This window comes from Pristis pectinata, chromosome 2 (genome assembly GCF_009764475.1).
Source record: "Pristis pectinata isolate sPriPec2 chromosome 2, sPriPec2.1.pri, whole genome shotgun sequence".
In the NCBI taxonomy this organism is placed as follows: domain Eukaryota; kingdom Metazoa; phylum Chordata; class Chondrichthyes; order Rhinopristiformes; family Pristidae; genus Pristis; species Pristis pectinata.
The window spans coordinates 113,833,794-113,853,410 of record NC_067406.1 but is presented as its reverse complement, the minus strand read 5'-3'; the positions used below and the strand labels follow the sequence as shown (position 1 = coordinate 113,853,410).

The following is a 19,617-nucleotide window of genomic DNA, read 5'->3' as shown; positions in this document are numbered from 1 at the left end:
CCTCTTTCAATCCCGCACATCGGAGCGTCCATACCAGGCGGTGATGCAACCAGTCAGAATGCTCTCCACTGTACATCTGTAGAAATTTGCAAGAGTCTTTGGTGACATACCAAATCTTCTCAAACTCTTAATGAAGTAGAGCCTGATAACTGCAGAACAGCAGAAGATTTGCTCCAGTGTGTAACCATTTATGTCCTCTTGAACCCCGAAATGATCCCCGAATCCCAGATCCTTTCATTGTTCACATCTTTTCAACAATCCTTGTTTTTAGTTGTATTTCACACTCACCATTTCTTATTCCCAGCCCTGTTACCTGAAGACTCTTGTGATATTTGCTGACAAACTTGGTTCATCCTTTGTCAATTACAATTCATTTAAAGTTCATGCAACCTGCCCTACACCAAATCATAATTGTTTCTAGTTCCTGTCCCAAAACAAAATAAATGTACACATCTAAATATCCACAGATCCATACACGTCTTAGTCACTTTCTTCTGTAACCTACAACAATGATGCATCCCGGTCAGTGCTGTGAGCTTGGATCCTGTGTACTGCTGCTCCACCTTCACTGGTAGTATGAAATAAAAACAGAAAATGCTGGAAAAAGCTCAGCAGATAAGGCAGTATCTGTGGAGAGAGAAACTATTAACATTTCAGGTCCAGGTCCCTTTGTCAGGACTCAGGATCTGATGAAGGTCCCTGACCTGAACTGTTAACTATTTCTCTTTCCACTGATGCTGCCTTACCTGCTGAATGTTTCCAGATTTTTCACTTTTTATTTCAGATTTTCAGCATCTGCATTTTTTATTGTTATTCATTGGCAGTGTCTTCAGCTGGTGCGATTTATTTTCTCTTGAGAATGCATTTCTCACTCCCTGAATATGTTTACTTCACTATCTCTCTGACCCGTCAGAAGTTGCTTTCAGCCTTAAGATACAATCATTCCTTCTATCTCTCGTACTCTTGTTCACTGTCTGCTTTCTCCAACGTGAAGAAACTTAAGATATTTGATTATATTAAGGGAACTATATTGATGCAGGTTGTTGTAAGAACAGAGGAGATAGCAGCTGTTGTTCCATCATTCAGTAAAATCATGGCCAATCACACCTTTGCACCACTTTCCTGCACTAGCCCCATTTTCCTTGATTTCCTTATAATCTAAAAAGCATTCAACTTAAATTATTTCTCTTTCTCCAGTTCTCTTCCAGTTGATTGTGACAATTTTTCCTGTGCTGGCAATGGAACTGAATCTTTTTGTTTCTATTTGTCATCTCCAATTAGGAGCCATGATATATATGCATTTTTATGTGTACTGGTGAAATTATATATTTGTTTTCATATATTTAAAGAATATCAAACCACATGCAATTTTAACTTCTTAGGAGCTTTACTGCCCAAATTTATACCTATCTTATGAACTAAATGCTGTTTCTTTTCCTGTTGAGGTCGAACCTACAGTGACTTAAATCAGTATCCGGTCTTTCCTTGGGTGATAACTAATTACGAATCGGAAGAATTGGATATGACTCTGCCAAGCAATTTCAGAGATTTGTCCAAGGTATTGTCTCTTCAATCTCTTAGTGCCATCGGTTAGAACGTTAAGAATCAACCGTGCACGTACTTCCTGTCTGTTTCAAATATCTTCTGGGTTTCATTTTTGCATTTTCTGTCATATTTTTCATGTGTCGTCCCACCTCTAAATATGCTTCTGTAGGCTAGTGATCCTGATTGTGGAATCCAAAATGAACATGGATACTTTTATTGTTATAGTTTAGCCATCATTTTTTTTAGCATAGCTTCATTGGGAAGTATTTGAACCTGATGAGGCATTAACTTTTGTAGGATTTAATGGCTTCTTGTTAAATACCTCTATTTAAATAAAAAATTGCTGGATTTGCATCTTTCACATAGGCCTCCTATCCTCCATGTTCCATTTTGTTTTCTGCATGTCTCCTCCATAGAACCTCTTTCAACCTCCAATAAATTGGTTTCCATTTTTCTATCCTCTTCAGCACTCCAGAGCTTCCCTCCTTCCTTTTTGCTGAATCCCACACCCACTTTGCTTTTCTCCCTTCTTGTTCGACGGACTCCACCAATCTCCTAACCTGTCCCTTTCCACTCTGCTGCTTTGCCCTGCCTTCCCTTCTCCCTGGCCACATTACCCCTCCTTCCTTCCCACACTACCTCTCTTGCCTCCCTGCTCTTCCCACCCCTTCCCCCAAGATGGCCCTTCTCTTCCTCTCACTCATGGCCCTCTTCATCCCTCTACTGACCCTTGCTCTTTGTCCCTTCCCTGCTTCTTAGTAATAGTGGTTTTTGAATCATGGACTAGCTGGAAGGAAGTTTCACTGCCAGACTTTCATATTTAGTTTTCATGTTCACTTCAAGTTTGCAGTTGATAAATGCTGTCCGTTCTCAAAGAAAGGTAACTTTTAGAATTCTGTGGATTTTCAGATAAATCTGAGTGTTGAAATGAAATGGTTGGAAAGGAGGAGGTTTCAAGAATGACTTACAATTTAGGTGCCATGTTGTATAGATTCACAAGTTGTTTTAATATTTGGGTATTTCCTGATGTCTTCTTTTCTATTCTGATGTTTCTTATCTATGATTAAAGGGGAAAAGATGAGGAAGTATGGTAGGTATGCACTTTTAGGTTCAGTAAGCATTCTTCAACTTGCATGCACAACAGTTTCCTATTATCCACTATTTCTGTTATAAATTTACATTTTTGTTCACTGTGTACAACTGTTTTATTTCTGAACCAATGTTCCAAATTGAATTAATAATAGAAGATGCTGTAAATACTCAGCAGGCCAAGCAGTATCTGTGGAGAGGGAAACAGAAATAATGTTTCAGGTTGATGACCTTTTATCAGAATCAAATTGATTTTGTTTTGGATGTTTTACCCTGCATCATTCTTTGACTATGTATTTATTTTGTTAACAAACATAATACCTGCGATTGCTATGAAGATTCAGGCTTTTTTAGGGAAGGAATGTTAATACAAATAATGGTAGTAGGAGTGCAGATTTAGCAACAGTAGGGGCATCTCTCAGTTCTAGCAGTTCTAATAAAGTGATTTGTGCTCAGATAGCACCTGTGCTGAGACTGTAAATTTTTAACTGTTTTGGAGAGGGATATTGATTTCCGATATAGTTTCTGGAATTCTTGGGATAGAGATTTTGGAATCAAGAAGTATTGAGGAAGAAGGTTTCAGGGTCGGAGGGAGTTTTCTGTGGTTTTGGAATCAAGGCTCACTTGGAATGCAGTGTAGGAATTAGTGAGCATTAAGATGGGTTCCAAGACTGAAGGAAGATGGTCAGGTTAGGCATGGTTGGCTGATGGGCCACTGACTCTCACTCCATAATTCTAATTACAACAGGGAGAGTGAGGTAGTTCCTGGAGGCTAGAAGGACTAGGAAAGTTATTTCACAATATGGGGCTGTAATATCAAGCGGGACTTTGCATTGTTCTGATACAGTGGCATTCAGCATATTTGTGGGGGAGCAGGGAGGCACAATAGTAGGGTGAAGGCAAGAGCATGTCTAAGAGGCTTGAATCAGGAATGATGCATCGAGGGCAAGGAATGAAGGTTGTAATAATTGTGTACTTAGTGACAGATGAAGTCATGGTAAGATTTAAATGCAGGGGTGAGAAATTTAAGTTTGAGGCGCTGGGGAAAAATAGCCACTGAATGTTTCCCGGAAAGGCAATGCGAGTTAAGTAAGACTGGCCAAATAGGATATGAAAAGCAAAACTTCGTAGTAGCTGAAATTTATCAAAGGTGGAGGGGACCAGGAATGTTTCTAAATAATTCAGTTTTAGTGATGATAAAAGCTTGGATCAAATTTTCAGCAGCTGTTGAGTGAAAGTGGTTGATTTTATGGTGGTTAAAGTTATTGTCATTACAAGTCACCTGAAATAATGCTATTTGAATTTCATTTCCAATTTCATTTCGGGGAAACAATAACAAAATCTCTTGAAATCCTTATAGTCAGTGGACAAACCTTTCAATTCAATTTAATGTATGTTTTCATGGTGGAAAAGTAATGCAAATTACCCAAGTCATACCCCACAAGTGTGGTTGGAAGTTCTTTCCAACCACTTAGATGAAATAATCCAGTGGAAGTCCAGACTTCTGAGACTGATGCAGAAAAAAAAAACAATTTCAGTGAAAGTATTAAAAAATATAAAGGGACATAAGCAAGCAACTTCAGTTACCATTATAATTTTTGGAAGATTTTTATTTTGAATCTAACTGAATGAAAAAATGACAAATTATTATTTTTCCAAATCCATATGTTTGATTTCTAAAACTTTGTAATAAAGTATTAGCATGTAAATGAAATAGTTTCCAACGTTTTACTGCTAAACTTCAACCCACATTTAGAATTGCGACCCAAAGAAATTAGGTTTATGGTCAAGCAGTTCAGACCATTACTTCATATTCAGTTGAAGATGTAGCAGGTATGGGAAGGTGCTGTTGATGTTAACTAAGGTAAGTTCCATAAGGTAAACAGATTTAACTGTGCTAGATTTTGTTTTAGGTGCATTGCCAGTGAAATTCAATCATGTGCAAGCCCCAAAGCAGAGTAGCAGATTTCACCATTAGCTTCAGAGCAAGTGGAGAAATCCAGTTAACCTGTGAATTGAAAAGGAGTGGGTAGGATGGCAGTAATGAAAGGACTAGTAGTCAGTACAGAAAGAGATTGGGAGGTGATAGAGTGTCATTGGACTTAGAGGCAAGATTGGGAAGGTAAGGAGGAATAAGATGTGGTTTGGGAAAGGTGAGTGGCAGGTCACTTGGGCAGTGGTTGCTTGGACGAGGTTGGATGTTGGGATTGGGTGAGGAAAGGTGCACAGGTCTTGGTGGTTTGATCAAACAGGCTATTGTCTGTCAGGGATTGTGGTCTAGCAAATGGGTAACCTACTAGGGTTGTGTGAGAGATTGATTGGATGGTGATTAGAGCAGAGTCTGGGTTGGAGAGTTGGACTGGCAGATGATATGGTGGGGTCAGTAGATTGCATAGACAGGTGATTAGGCCAGAGGGCATGGAAGAGTTTTTGTCAGTCAAGCATTTGGTAGACCTTGTAGATGTCAGCAGTGAAGGGGTATGGTGGCGGATGGTGAGAGCAAAGAAGACGACTGAAAAGAGGATCTGCCTACTCTAGCCTTAAATATGAGGCCTCAATGCATGTGAGGGGCCTCAAACATAGACTAACTTCACACAATAATTTTAAAACATGCATTGCCAACAGTTTGACATCAGTGTGCATATTTAGTAGTCTCCATGCATGCGTATCAAACTTGTGGCAAATCCTAAACATGGCAAGCTCCAGAAGTGTGTTCCCCACGCATCAATATGGTTTGGCATTAAGTAGCATTAAGTTAATTTCCAGAGGGCAGAAAATGCTAAGCAATGCAATAATATTTTCTAGACCACTGTTTGCATTGTAGTTGGCTTCTATCACTGGAAAGTATTTCATTTGTCCCCTGGTAACTTTAAACCTTGGTATCATATTTGGTTGAATGATGAGGGCAGCTAATTTCATCTCTCCTCCAGCAATAAGTTTTTCTGTGCAAGTCTGAATCAAGGCTCTATTGAAGTCTGGAGCCAAAAGGGACTTGCAGAGTCCAAAGTAAGCAAGTTATCTGTGAGTAGCTAAAGCTGATGAAATTTTGATGACTTCTACCATTCACTCACTGATAGTTGAAAGTAGACTGATAGAATAATTTTCCAAGTTAGGCTTAAGTGGAAAATGCTACTGTCCGTGTTCTAGGATTTGACCTTGACAAGTGATAGAGAAAGGTTGGAAAGGAAGGAAACCATTGGCTTATTGAGTCCATTGCTGGCTCTTTGCAAGAGTAATCCATCTACCATTCCCTCCCTGCCCTTAGAGTGTAAAAAGTGTAAACATTTTTCTTCAGCTAATTTTTCTTTCTTTTGCCAATTACCTTCATTCTTATGCCCTTGTCTATTGACCCTTTTGCCTTTAGGTAACACTTTCTTTCTATCTACTCTTTTTGAATCTTTCATGATTTTAGAGATGTCTGTAAGGTCTCCTTTCAGCCTCCTTTCTTCCAAAGAAAACAATCAGTCTACACAGATAACTAAAAGGCATCATAGAGTCATGCAGATGGAAACAGGCCCTTTGGCCCAACTCGTCCATGCTGACTGTGTTGCCCAGTGAACTAGTCCCATCTGCCTGTGTTTGGCCCATAGCCCTCTAAACCCCTCCTATCCATGTATTTATTTAGATGGCATTTAAAAGTTACAGATGTGCCCACCTCAACCACTATTTCTGGCAGCTCATTCCAAATACGCACCACCCTTTGTGTGAAGAAACTGCCGCAGATGTCCCTTTTAAATCTCTCGCCTCTGATCTTAAACCTATGCCCTCCTGTTTTTAGCACCCCCTCCTTAGAAAAAAGGCCATGTGCTTTCACCTAGTCTATGCCCCTCACGATCATATATACCTGTATCAGGTCACCCCCTCAATCTCCTACGGTCCAGGGAATAAAGTCCTAGTCTATGCAACATATCCTTGTAACTCAGGCCTCCAAGTCCCGTCAACATCCTGGTAAATCTTTTCTGCACTCTTTCTTGTTTAATAACATCTTTCCTATAACAGGGTGACCAAAACTGTACACAATACTCCAAGCGCGGCCTCACGATGTCTTATATAACTGCAACATAACCTCCCAACTCCTATATCTAATGCCCTGACTGAATAGCAGTGTGCCAAATGCCTTCTTCACCACCCTACCTACCTGTGACACTGCTTTCAGCAAACTATGCACTTGCACTCCTGGATCCCTCTGTTCCAACAACACTCCCCAGGGCCCTACCACTCACTGTATAAGTCCTACCGTGGTTTGATCTCCCAAAATGCAATCCGTAGCCCACCTACCCAGCTGATGAAGATCCCCTGTAACTTTTCATAACCTTCTACACTATCACACCACCTATTTCAGTATCATCTGCAAACTTACTAACCATGCCTTGTACATTCACATCCAAATTGTTTATATAAATTACAGACAACAAAGGTCCCAGCACCGACTCCTGTGGCACACCACTAGACACAGGCCTCCAGTCTGAGAAACAACCCTTGACCATCACCCTCAGCTTCCTACCACTGAGCCAATTATGAATCTAATCCGCTATCTCCCCCTGGATCCCATGCAATCTGACCTTACAGACTAGTCTGCCATGAGAGACCTTGTCAAAGCCCTTGCTAAAGTCCACGTAGACAACATCCACTACCCTACCCTCATCCACCCTCTTGGTTACCTCCTCCAAGAACTCCAAGAGATTTGTCAGACATTATCTTGAATATCTCATCAAATCTTCATAAATCTACACTTTTCCAGAAAGGACCTCCGCAATTTCTTCTCTATCTTCCCACAAGGTCCGAGAGTGCACCAGGTCAAGCCCTGGGGATTTATCCACCTTAATGCACTTTAAGACCTCCAATACCTACTCCCTGCTAATTTGTATGTGGTCCAAGACAACACCACTCATTTCCCCTTTCCCATCATCCCTACAATGATTCCAGCAGATCTCTTTCGCACCTTATCTAAAGCCTTCACCTCTTTCCTAAAATGTGGTTCCCTGAACTGGACAAAGTACTTTAGTTGTGGTCAAAGCAGTGTTTTATAAGGGTTCATTATAACTTTTTTTTTGCTTGTACTCAATGTTGTTATTTATAAAGTACGGGATCTCTGTGCTTTTTAGTCACTTTTTCAACCTGTCCTGCCATTTTCAATGATTTATGTAAGTATACCCCCAGATCTCTGTTCCTCTAACCCATTTAGAATTGCGCCCTCTAGCTTACATTGCATCTTTTTATTCTTCCTACCAAAATGTGACTACACACTTTCCTGTGTTAAATTTCATCTGGCATATACCCTGATATTCCATCAATCTTTCTATTCTCTTTATTGCTATCATTCTCTCAGTTCATTGTGCTTCCAAGTTTTTGTGTCATCTTTATCCTGGAAATATGTTCCCAAGTCTAAGTCGTTAATGTAAATTAAGAAGATCAATGGTTCTAGTACTGACCCTAGGGAACACCACTGTACAGTTTGAGTCCAAAAAAATAACCATTCTGTCACTTAGTCAATTTTCTATTCATGCTGCTATTGTTCCTCTTATTGTACAGGTTTCAATTTTGATGATATCTGTTATCTGGAACTTTATTAAATACCTTTTGAAAGTCAGTACACATGACATCAACTGCATATTTCTCATGTACCCTCTCAATTACCTAATCTATAAAATCTTTCATGGTTATTAAACATGATTTGCATTTAACAAGTTACCCCAATCAATCCATTCCTATCCAAGCAACTGCTAATTGTGTCCCAGAATACTTTTTCTGAAAGTCTCCCCACTGCTGAGGTTAACTTGACTAATATGTAGTTCCTGGATTTATTTTTCACACCTTTTTGAACCAGACTATAACATGTAATTCTCTAGTTCTCAGGCACCACTGCCTTATCTAAAGGTGTTTGAAAGCTTATGGCCAGCACTTTTGCAAGTTCTGTCCTTACTTTCCTCAGAAATCTAGGCTGCCTTCAATCCAGATTGGGTAATTTATCCACTCTAAGGACTGCTACCTTTCTAGTGTTTCCTTTTTATCATCTGGTTTCTCAACTACACCCTTCCTCTGCTGAGACTCCAGCAGCATCTTCATCCTTCATAAAGATTGAGTAAGGTACTCATTTAGTACTGCTGCCATGACCTCTATCACTATGAATAGATCTCCTCTGTGGTCCTTGATCAGCCCCATATCTTATCATACTACCAGTTCATTGTTAATTGTATTAAGAACTTAGCCACTTCCATGAATTACTGTCCTTCTAATATCAATTAACTTTAGTTTAGTAATTAACTGCAGAATTAGTAAATATTTTCTATACTAATTGAGTGTCAAGATGAAAATAATTTGCATTTATCAATTGTATTTCACCAAATTAGGATATTCCAAAGTATTTCAGTAATTTTGACGTATAATCATAGGGAAAAGCAGCTGCCAAATTGTGCAGGGTAATATTCCACAAGCAATAGTTTAGTTGAGTGATAGAAAAATGTTGGCCATTACATCAGGAGAATTCTCTAGTTCTACACTGAATGAGACCATGGAATTTTTTGCATCCATCAAAAAGGTGGGCCTCAGTGTAATGTTTCAACTAGAAGAACCCTCCTACAGTATTTACAGACAATGTAAACAAAAACGCTGGCAAAATGTTACAACTTTTTTGTTGAGGTTATTTACTTTATTCCTGATATAATAGGAAAAGTAATTATAATAATGTATTTTCATCATAAAAAGGACAATTGGTCAATTCATCAAATTGACTCCTGAAAAGAGAGCTTCACAAATAATTGTTCATTAATTATGCTATTGATTTCATTTTTTCTTGGAAGTATTCCATTCTTTTCTGCCATACATTGAACGTAGTAATCACCTTTTTAAAAGATAAGGTGTTTAAATGTAATACCAGTATAAAAAATAATGATATATTTACACAGTAAGATTACACTTATCAGCAGATTATCATTGATCACTTACTGTAACCTGAAAATTATCAACAATCTTCCTTAAGTTTTCTTTTTTCCTTAAGCCATGATTATTATATTTCAGTTCCCTGAAGTCTTTACTGAAACTTGCTATATTTTTGATCAACTGAGGTGGAGAGTGCATCCATCATTTTGGCCCCCTGTGTGTTCATTTAATATAAGTTTCTATCACAACATACATTAGTATGTTGGTTTCTTCAGTTTTTTTTGCAGACATTATATTTTATTGTTATTGTGTTTTTCACCGTTACCTTGACTACTTTTTTCTTTAAATCACTTGAGTGCAATTTACTCCTTTTACTAAATTGTATATTTGTATATTTAAACCCATTTGCATCCTTCTCATTTAATTGGGACCAAAACTAGTTCAAAAATTCCTCTTCAGGAAATGGTCATTCATAGTGAATCTCTGTGTGGCTTAAACATGTCTATAGTTCATTATTGGTTTGTTCCTGATTTTTTTGTGCACTTTGGATGATCAAAGGATGAGGACTTGGGATACAATGTCTATTCCTTGGTTTGCTTTACAGGAAGACTCAGTAGGGGGTGGGGGTGATAGTGGCAGTGGGTTTCAGTCTGGTCACACCTCCATAACGGTATAAAATTTATGCAGATAGCAGGCCACTTTGGGCAGCAGGCTAGACCCAGTATAAACTGATCCACTGTTGTTTACTAGCTGGTTTTGATCTCTGAGCAGTTGCAAAGAGAGGCTTTTGTACTTATTCTGTGAAGTTGCAGTATCAGAGAATAGATACTAGGATTTTAGATGCCTTGAAATCAGATTTTCATTTCCAAGCACATGATCCAAATTCAGACCGAGCAATTTCTTGTCTTCCTTACAGCAGAATGATTTGTTTAGGAAATCTTGAATCACTGTTTTATAACTTCAACTGTAACAAGATCTCAAATACCAGAACTGAGAGAAACTTTCTAGCGTTATGGAATTCATATGTTTCATCCTTTGAATGATGGCTGAGGGTGTTGATCTTAATATTTTGTTTGTGTCATTTGTCAGGATTGTTTGTAATCCTTGTGTATGATCAATCTCTTTCGATTGATGTATGGCTTTTTTAAAAATTATGCACATTTTCACAGCATTCATCACACAAAAAGATGGAACTGTAAAAGAATGAATATTGAGAAGTAAAAGAAAAGGTTTGGCTGAAGGGAAACTGACACACTCTAAAAACAGCGAGCGGGATGGGGCAAACCAGAGAGAGTTAGGTAGTGTGTGCATGAAGCTTCTTGATAAACAATCAGTGGATAAGTGGTCACAGAGTAGATGGATGTTAGAGGAGATCAGGGTGTATGTGGGGATGGAGAAAAAAACAATTTCTCTCTTATGAGGTAGTATAAAGTCCTGGAGGAATTTGACATTAAAAGAAAAGAGTTTGAAAGCTCACCTGCATAACTATGAGTGGACAGCAGACAATGGAAAGGACAGGAGTTACAATGGAGAGGACAGTGTGGGGCATTGTGTGTAAATGCAGGTTGCGCATTCATGGATGAACAGATACAGAACTGAATAAAGACCCAAGCCAAAGACAAGGATAGGTCATGTCCAATGAACCTAATTGAATTTTCAGAGAATTTTGCTGATGATGCAAGCTAGGAAAGTCTGTGGATGCAGTTTGTATGGGTTTCCAGAAAGCATTAGATATGGTTCTTTTCAAGAGTCAGTTAACTCGACTTAAAGCTCATTAATATGAAGGTAATTTATTGAACTGGTTAGTTGATGAGAACACAAAATAAGATGGAAACACAAGAGATTGCAGATGCTGGAATCTGGAGCAACACACAAAACGCTGAAGGAACTCAGCGGGCCAGGTTGCATCTATGGAGGGAAATGGATAGTCAATGTTTCAGGTCCAGGCCCTTTCGTATGGACTGGACTGGAAGGACTGGATTCACTCTGAATGAGCATTTCCTGGTCCAGATGAAGGGTCTTGACACAAAGTAAGATGATTGGGATATACTTGAATTGAAAGAATGTGACGTGTTGTCCTTCATGGATCTCTGCTGCTGCCTTAATGATTCACCATAGTAAGGAATTATTTGGGTAACAATACAAAGCCATTTAAGCAAGGTCGAAGACAGTGCAAAATTTGATACGGTGGTATATGAGAATGAAAATTACAAAGACATTAAGAGATTAAAGGAATAATAAAACCTTGGCAATGTAACCTATAATTGGTTCATCTAGTTTGAATTAAAAAAGGTTAGACTTCATTTTTTGTTAATTATGCAAAATTTCATATAGCAGATCCAGAGAAATTTAGCGGTTCATTTTTGCATGTCATCAAACTATCACAAAAATGCATGAAGGATCCAATGGGGAGGGCCCTTCACACTACAGCCAAGCAAGGTCTTGGAGTGTGTTTGAAATTTCTGATAATGAGGTGTTCTGCCTAATCACTTTGACAAACGGCTCAGAAATCTGTTTGGTAGGATCCACCTGTTCTTCTTCCACAGGATCTTGAGAATATCCTGTGTAGACCATTGCCTGATTGACTTGTGGTCAAAGATGTTTCAATGCACAAACTTTTCTATGACAGTCAGGAGCTAGGAAATAGTCCAAAATAGGCCCATCCTTAAGAGCACTGGGGGCTGGTAGAAAGAACCTTGGCACACAGTGACTCTTGGTGCTTACATGCTTAGTGCCTTTGTACACAAAAGTGGCCATTAGAATGAGGGCCACACTGGGTACTTCAACCACCCCCCCACACACCTTTCCTCCTTTCCCTGGCAGCTTCTACAAGGCAACCTTGTGGGCACAATCCATTTTGGATTTTCGTATTATATATTTTACCCCGACAGAAGGAGCCATTTTGGCCCATCAAGTGGATGCTGGCTTATAGAGCAATCTTCTTCATTACTAATTTTCCCTGTAATCTTTTCTCCCCACATTTCTATCAACTCCCTCCAGATTCTACCATTCACCTCCACACTAGGAGTAACTTGCAATGGCCAGTTAACATATCAACCTGCAAGCCTTTGAGATGTGGGAGGAAATTGGAGTACTCAGTGGAAACCCATGCAGTCACAGCAAGAATATGTCAACTCCTCAGAGACACCATCAAAGTTCAGGATTGAATCCAGGTCACTGGAACTGAGAGGCAGTAGCCTTACCAGCTTTGTCACTGTGCTCTTAGATGAAATGAAAGATGATTTATGTGACTGCTGCAGCACAGGAGTGAAGTATGAGCCTCACCTGTGCCATATACGGCAGTACCAAGAGCAACTTGCACCTGATGTCCAGGTGGAGAGGGAGCACCACAGCCATTCTCTGTTTATCTTTTACCTTGAATATGCACTCCAACCAGTTGTTGGTGCATTCCCCCTCCTCTCCAAAACATACTTCCAGAACCTTAAGTCAATTGGACCTAACAGTGAAGGAAAAAAAGTATCAATAACATTAGCTGCCAGAGAACATGGCCTCATTTTTGCTGTGATTAACTCCCGCCTCTGAGGCCAATGCAGACTGGCAGCATGTACTGGGAGGCCTTGACTTCAATGCTTCCACTGCATAGGATTGTCACCCTTCTTATGCTTGTGTCCTTACTGATAGATTCAACAAAGGCTCAACACAGCATATAAACAAGACAGATTTGATTGAGAAACTTTTTATTTCCCATCGGGTAATTTGGACTGCATTACTGATGTCTGTGTAGAGTGGTTGTATCCAATTATGGAATCCCTATCCACAACCCATTTGGGAGAGATGTCCATCATGTAGTTGTGCAATATTCTGTCAAAGGCCTTCTGCTGCAAGCTGACTAGACAGGTGACAAGAATAGCGCAAGGCTCTAGGAGGTCTTCCTCCTGGGTACAGCACAAGTCTGGTTTGGATGAATCACCTGCCTCAGATTAGACTTGACTCAATCGGCGATGGTCTTGGACTGAATTTTATAATCCACATTTAATAGTGAAATGGCTTGTTACAATTTGGTAAGGAATTGATAGAGTGTAGAGGGAGAGCGAGTCACCTCTTCTAATGGTGGAAACGAGGACAAGGTGACATCATCTTAACGTCAATGTTGGGCTATTCAAGTAAAGTTAAAAAACATATCTTTAAGAAAGGGTAGAGGTGTAGATTCTTCACTGTTATAAACAGTAAATACTAGTTTAATTCATGTTTATTCTGATATGGTTGGAAGTCAAGGCATTTTGTGCCAAAGTAGTTAGTATACATATCAGCCATGATATCACTAAATATCAGGACACATTTTCCTTTCAAAGCATTAGAGAAGTTGAGATCTGAGGTTTTTTTTAATAAATTAAATTACTTGAAGGAAAATGTCTTCCTTGGTAGAACTTAAGAGTTCTTGAGTTTAAACCCTTGTCTGTGTTGAGTTTGATGATCTAGCTTTCGATAGCGATAGGTGTCTTGTTGATGTCCTTGGTCAAGAAGAGAAAAGTCAGCAAAGATTTTTAAGTTTTAACTTATTGTCCTTCTGCAAAATATGCACGTCTGCCTGGGACGGATTATCTTTCTACTATGACAAATCGATTTTTTGCTGACCATACCTCAAAATGAGAGAAACAAAAGTCAGAGAAGAAATGTAAGATGGGTTCAGGGAAATGTGTGCCATGATCATGAAACAATTGACACGTATATTTAAAAAAATGGTGCTAATATTTTGAATGTATATGAACCCCATATACAAACTGAGTAAGTGAGGAATAGCAGGTTATTTAAAAGAAAAAAAGCTGTTCCTGCCTTCCTAAGCCAAATTATATCATACAAAAGCAAGCAAATAACAATGAGCGAGTGCCTAACAATAACAAAATATTGGATAATTAATATTGGGAAAAAATGCTATTGAGAAGCAGATGTCAATACTAGAGAGAATTTTTAAGATGTCAGCAAGAAACGAGTAATTTCAAAACCATGTGCAGATGTTAGTCTCTTTGGCTGTTAGAATTTAGGTGACGATTAAAGGACTACATATAATCCCAAAAGAATTCCTAAGGGCAGATTCAGGTGACTTTTCACAAAATGGCTGATGTTTTAATTTTTTTTCTCTCTCCATTATCTAGACCACAATCTATTCTCAGTTATCATACAGTTAACAGCAGTGTTCTGATTATCTTAGTAAATACAGGTATGTAGATTTCTGGAAAAAAATACAGGGTCCCAAAACAGAATGCAGTGTTGGCCCTGATGGTGTTCACCAGAAGCAGTAGGGAAATGAGCCCGCATTTGGCGGATAACGATAAATGTAGCATTAAATGTTTGGATGGGAGTAATATGGAACATGTGTTTCAAATGAAAGTGTGTTGAAGGAAAGGAACCTAGAGTGTCATTGTGTGTCTGTAAATGTTCATGAAAATTGCCACGGCAGTATATGAAAATAAAATATTACGGTTTATTGTTAGGATTATCCACTATAAAATAAAAAGTACTGTAGCATTTACAGAACATTAATTTGGTCTTATTTAAAATACTGCATCACATGGTGAGTTTGAAAATCATTCAGAGGAGGGATACAAGCTATATTGATGGTTTAAATCTCTTGGCTACCACAATAAGCAGGTTGAGTTGTATATCTTTTACTTATGAAAAGTGTGGGTTTATGGATATTTGATGAGATATTCAAGATAATGAAGGGACAAGATTGTGTCCAAGTGGATAGACAATTTGAAGTACATAGGTTAAGGCGAATCACAGGGCAAAACATATGGCTACTGAAACAAAAACTGGGCTAAAATTTAGGTTTTCCTTTTAGCAGAGGTGTCAAGTTTTACAGCAAGCTGCCCACTCTTGCAGTGACTGAATTTATTGCAGCGTTTAGAGGTAGTTGGATGATAACATGTCAGTGGCTGGCTTTGCTCTGTAAATGCACCATAGGGTGATGCAATCTCCTGGAATTTTCTATGGGATTGGAAAGGAATTATTTTATTTTTAGTTGTCCCAATATGTGTTGCCACTTCCATGGGTTTGCATGGACTTTTGCTGGAGGGGAGTGTTGGGGATTATCATGTTCTTTGTGATATTACTGAGGGAGGATTGACCAACTTCTTTCCTCCTAGCCATTATTTACGTAATTGTTACAACATTTGGAAAATCTACAAAGAAAAACATTGATTAAAGTTTTGCACAGCAAAATAATCAACTCTAAAGAAAAACTTCAACTGGAAGGGCCAGATCAGTCTTGTGCACAAACAAGATGCTGCTGCCCCTGATGAGATTAACTCACGACATGAATGTAGTTGTGGATTGAGAAATCTGTGTAAGTTCTTACATCAGCCCAGTGTTTTCCATTTTGCTGCATCTGGCAAAGGTCCATAGTAATTTTGTGAAACATTCTCAAATAATTAGTCTTTCATAGCACTAGCTGAGAAGTTCCTCCGTTTACTAAGGAATCCTCTGGACTGATTGGGTGTCATTTTTAACTGTTAAATTTCCACTTTAACCCATAAATCAGGGAAGATCATGAGGAATTATGAAAATATTTTTCATTAATTTAAACTGGTTAGTTCTTTGTGCATGTCATTTATTCATTTCTTTTTCTGCTCCTGGTTTCCTAGTATCAATACTTAGATCAAATGAAAAGTGAAATCTTTTTCTGCAGTGCAAAAAATGCTCAGTCACAATGCATTGTTGAGTTGTACTATGTAATGTTGGTATGGCTCCAAATTGTTCATTCAGAACGTGTATGTAGTTTCTTTATCATTGGGTTCAGTCCATAATTGGGGAGAAAACCCTAGTAAGAGTATAATCATCAGCCATTCCAGTCAGAAACTGAATGTATATGGCTCATGAAATATATATGGTTGGTGTTGGCAAACATCAATCATTAATTCTAATATAAATGAAGCAGTGGAACTTGTCCAAAGAAATGCAAGGGATAATCTACAGTGAGTTTGCAATATCAGGAATCCATTAATGCAAATTATTTTCAATTTGTCTTGATCAATATTACTGCCCCAATGAAACGGGATAATAATGCCTGCATTTGAAGCTTTCAGAATGGAAAGCTTCATTCTTCTTGTGTTTTGACATGGCAGTTTTAATACAAGTCAGTGGCTTTCCAGGCCATTTCAAAATTGAGAGTCACATATAATCCAGATTGGGTAATGGGAGCAAATTACTTAATCAGCTGAGTTTTTCATGTGATTCCGGTAATTTAAAACACCATTATTGAGACTATTTTTAAAAATCAAGATTATTTGGTTAACTGAATTTAAATTCCCAGCTGTGAAAATCTTCTGACAAAGGGTCTCCAATCTGAAACATTGACTCTGTTTCTTTTCCCACAGATGTGGCCTGACCTGCTGTGTATTTACAGCATTTTGTGTTTTCGTTTTAAATTCCCAGCTGCTATAGTAGGATTTAAGATCATGTTGCTGAATTGTTTACTCAGGCCTCTGGATCATCAATTGAGTAACTTGACCACTCTGCCACTCTTTCCTAATAATGTATAAATCATAAATAATGCAGATTCAAATCCTGGTTTTCAATCTTCTAGCCTCTCAGATTAGTTGGTGTCAATTTTTAAAGAAATAAATTCAATGTGATCATCAACCCTGATATATTGTAGTCATTAAGGAATTTATTGCAGCCAATCTCAACACTGGCTACATTGTTATAATTTTCAAATAGTCACATGTTTCTTTTTATTTTAATTAATTTCCCATTAAATTTTGCTTTCTAGTCTTATTTGCAATCTTTTGGTCATTATGAAATATCTATCAGTTTAACTAGAAGCCAAGCTTGTGTGCACGCAACTATTGATTTAAGACTGTGTGAAAGTTTATAAATAAGTTCAATGATTGAGAGCTCCAAAATAGTTTGAGTTGGAGAGGGATCTACAGAACCTGTTTTCTGACCCAAATTTCCCTCAAGCACAGATTTTAGTTGGGAGATTCAGGTCAATGAATATATTTTTGCTTTTTAATCTTAGAACACAAATACATCATAAAAATGTGAGAAATAGTAATAGGAGTAGGGGCTTTGGCTCTTCAAGCATCTTTCACAATTCAGTGAGATCATGGTTTCTTTTGTGTACTATCCTCATATCCCTTGATATCTAAAATTCAGCATGTCTAGAAATATACTGAATGACTAAGTCTCCACAACTGGCTTGGCAATAGAATTCCAAAGAGTCACCATTCTCTATGTGGAGACATTTCTTTTCATCTTTGTCGCGAATGGCCAACCCATTATTTTGAAACTATGACCCCTGGTTCTAGACACCTCACCTCACTGGGGAAACATCAGTTCTGCATCTACCATGTTAACCCCTTAAGAAATTGGGACATTTCAATGAGGTCACCCCTTTCTTCTAAATTCAAGAGTACAGGTCTAGACTGCTTAATCACTCCTCATATGACAACCCCATTGCTCCAGTGAATCTAGTGAATCTTTGCCATGCTTTCACTATCACAGGTATATATCCTCCTTGGGTAAGGAGGCCAAGCCTGTACACAAAATTCCATGTGTGATCTCACTGGGGGCACTCTATAATTGGAACAAGGTATCCGTACTCTTCTACACTTATGCATTTGCAATATTATTTGCCTTCCTATTGGCTCGTAACACTTGTATGTTAACTTTCAATGATTCATGTACAGGGCACCCAGGTCTTTCAGTCTTTCAGCATTTAAAAAAATCACTTTTCCATATTTCTTACTAAGATGAAAGACTTTGCATTTTTCCACATTATATTCCATTTGCCACGTCCTTACCCATTAATATATTCTGCATGTATTCCCCTGAAGTCTCTCTGCATCCTCCTCAAAACCCACACTGCCACTTAGCTTTCTATCATCTTATCATCAGTATAGAATATGAACCTGGGAGTCTGCAGTGATCCCTGCAGCACCTCATTATGGGCTGCTTTCCAACCTGAAAAATCATCCATTTAATTCTATTCACCATTTTCTGTCCATTTAAACAATCCTCAGTCATTGACAGTATATTACCTCTAAAATTGTGACCTCTACTTTTGTTTAAAATTGTGCGTGGCATCTTTTTCAATGCCTTTTGAAAGTACAATACACCAAATCTGTGGTCTTCTAAAGACTCTATGGAATTAATGGAGTCAGTTTTGAGTCTGCACCAGAATATTGCTGGACAAAAGGTAGTGGCATCACACATAACCATTGTTCACTTTTGTAATAAAATATGCAATTGGGTGTGCCAAGGACATTTATTCCTTTCCCTGAATATGCATGTCAGTGAAACTAAGTCACAAGCATTGTAATAATCATTTTTTTAGTTTGTGGAGGTATTACCTGAACATTGGAGATATCAACAAAATATAGATTAAGGAATCTGTATGAAGCTTTACTGGAAATAAGATAAATTTTCAAGGAGTTATGCAATCTTTCTGGTTCAATATAAAACTGAATGACATTATGCACAAATTCATTCACTTGAGTGATTAGCACAAAATACTGACAGTAAACGTGTACAGATATAACCAAATGGTACCTTTCATGCATTCCCTCATCCACACATACCAATAGGGGAATTTTTGTGGTTAGTTGTGACTTCATGTTACTGTCTGTAGCAGTCAAAAATGATTGCCAGGGTGTGGCATTCAGATATTGTGCAGAAGGTGGAAATTGTTTTGGAAGTGTGTCATAGGGACTATTCCCTTGGTGCCTGGTTAAAAGGCAGCTTATGCATGTTATGTGAAATGTAACTTAATTCAAAAATGACTCCTAATCTACTTATTTCTTGATATCCAGTTGTAATGGAGCTTATTACAGGCACAGAGGGCGCTTTAATACTCCCCATTATGTCTTCTGAGCTGTCATTCCACAGATGTTGGTCATGATCTTTCTCCCTAAGGGAATTTCAAGTATTAAATTCGCAGAACTCAAATATCAATTTATTTCAGAGTAATTCACTGACTGGACATGAATATATAACCATATGATTTTATACAAGGACAAGTTTTAATAGTTTAATAAATATGCCATAATTGACATATAAAGGACTCTACTTTTGATGGTAGTGTGCAGCAGATTGTATCATTATCTGAATATGGTTTGTTCTGATGAGGGAGTGGTAAGTTGG

General features: G+C 38.2%; 1 protein-coding gene across 1 annotated transcript in view; it reads left to right on the top strand.

Moving 5' to 3' along the window:
• The window catches only part of lrba (LPS responsive beige-like anchor protein), a 626,133-nt gene that overhangs the window by 431,993 nt on the left and 174,523 nt on the right, over positions 1-19,617 (top strand). The window contains exon 43 of the mRNA XM_052010590.1: positions 1,446-1,558. Coding sequence (XP_051866550.1) covers positions 1,446-1,558 — 113 coding nt within the window. The remainder of the gene's footprint in view (positions 1-1,445; positions 1,559-19,617) is intronic.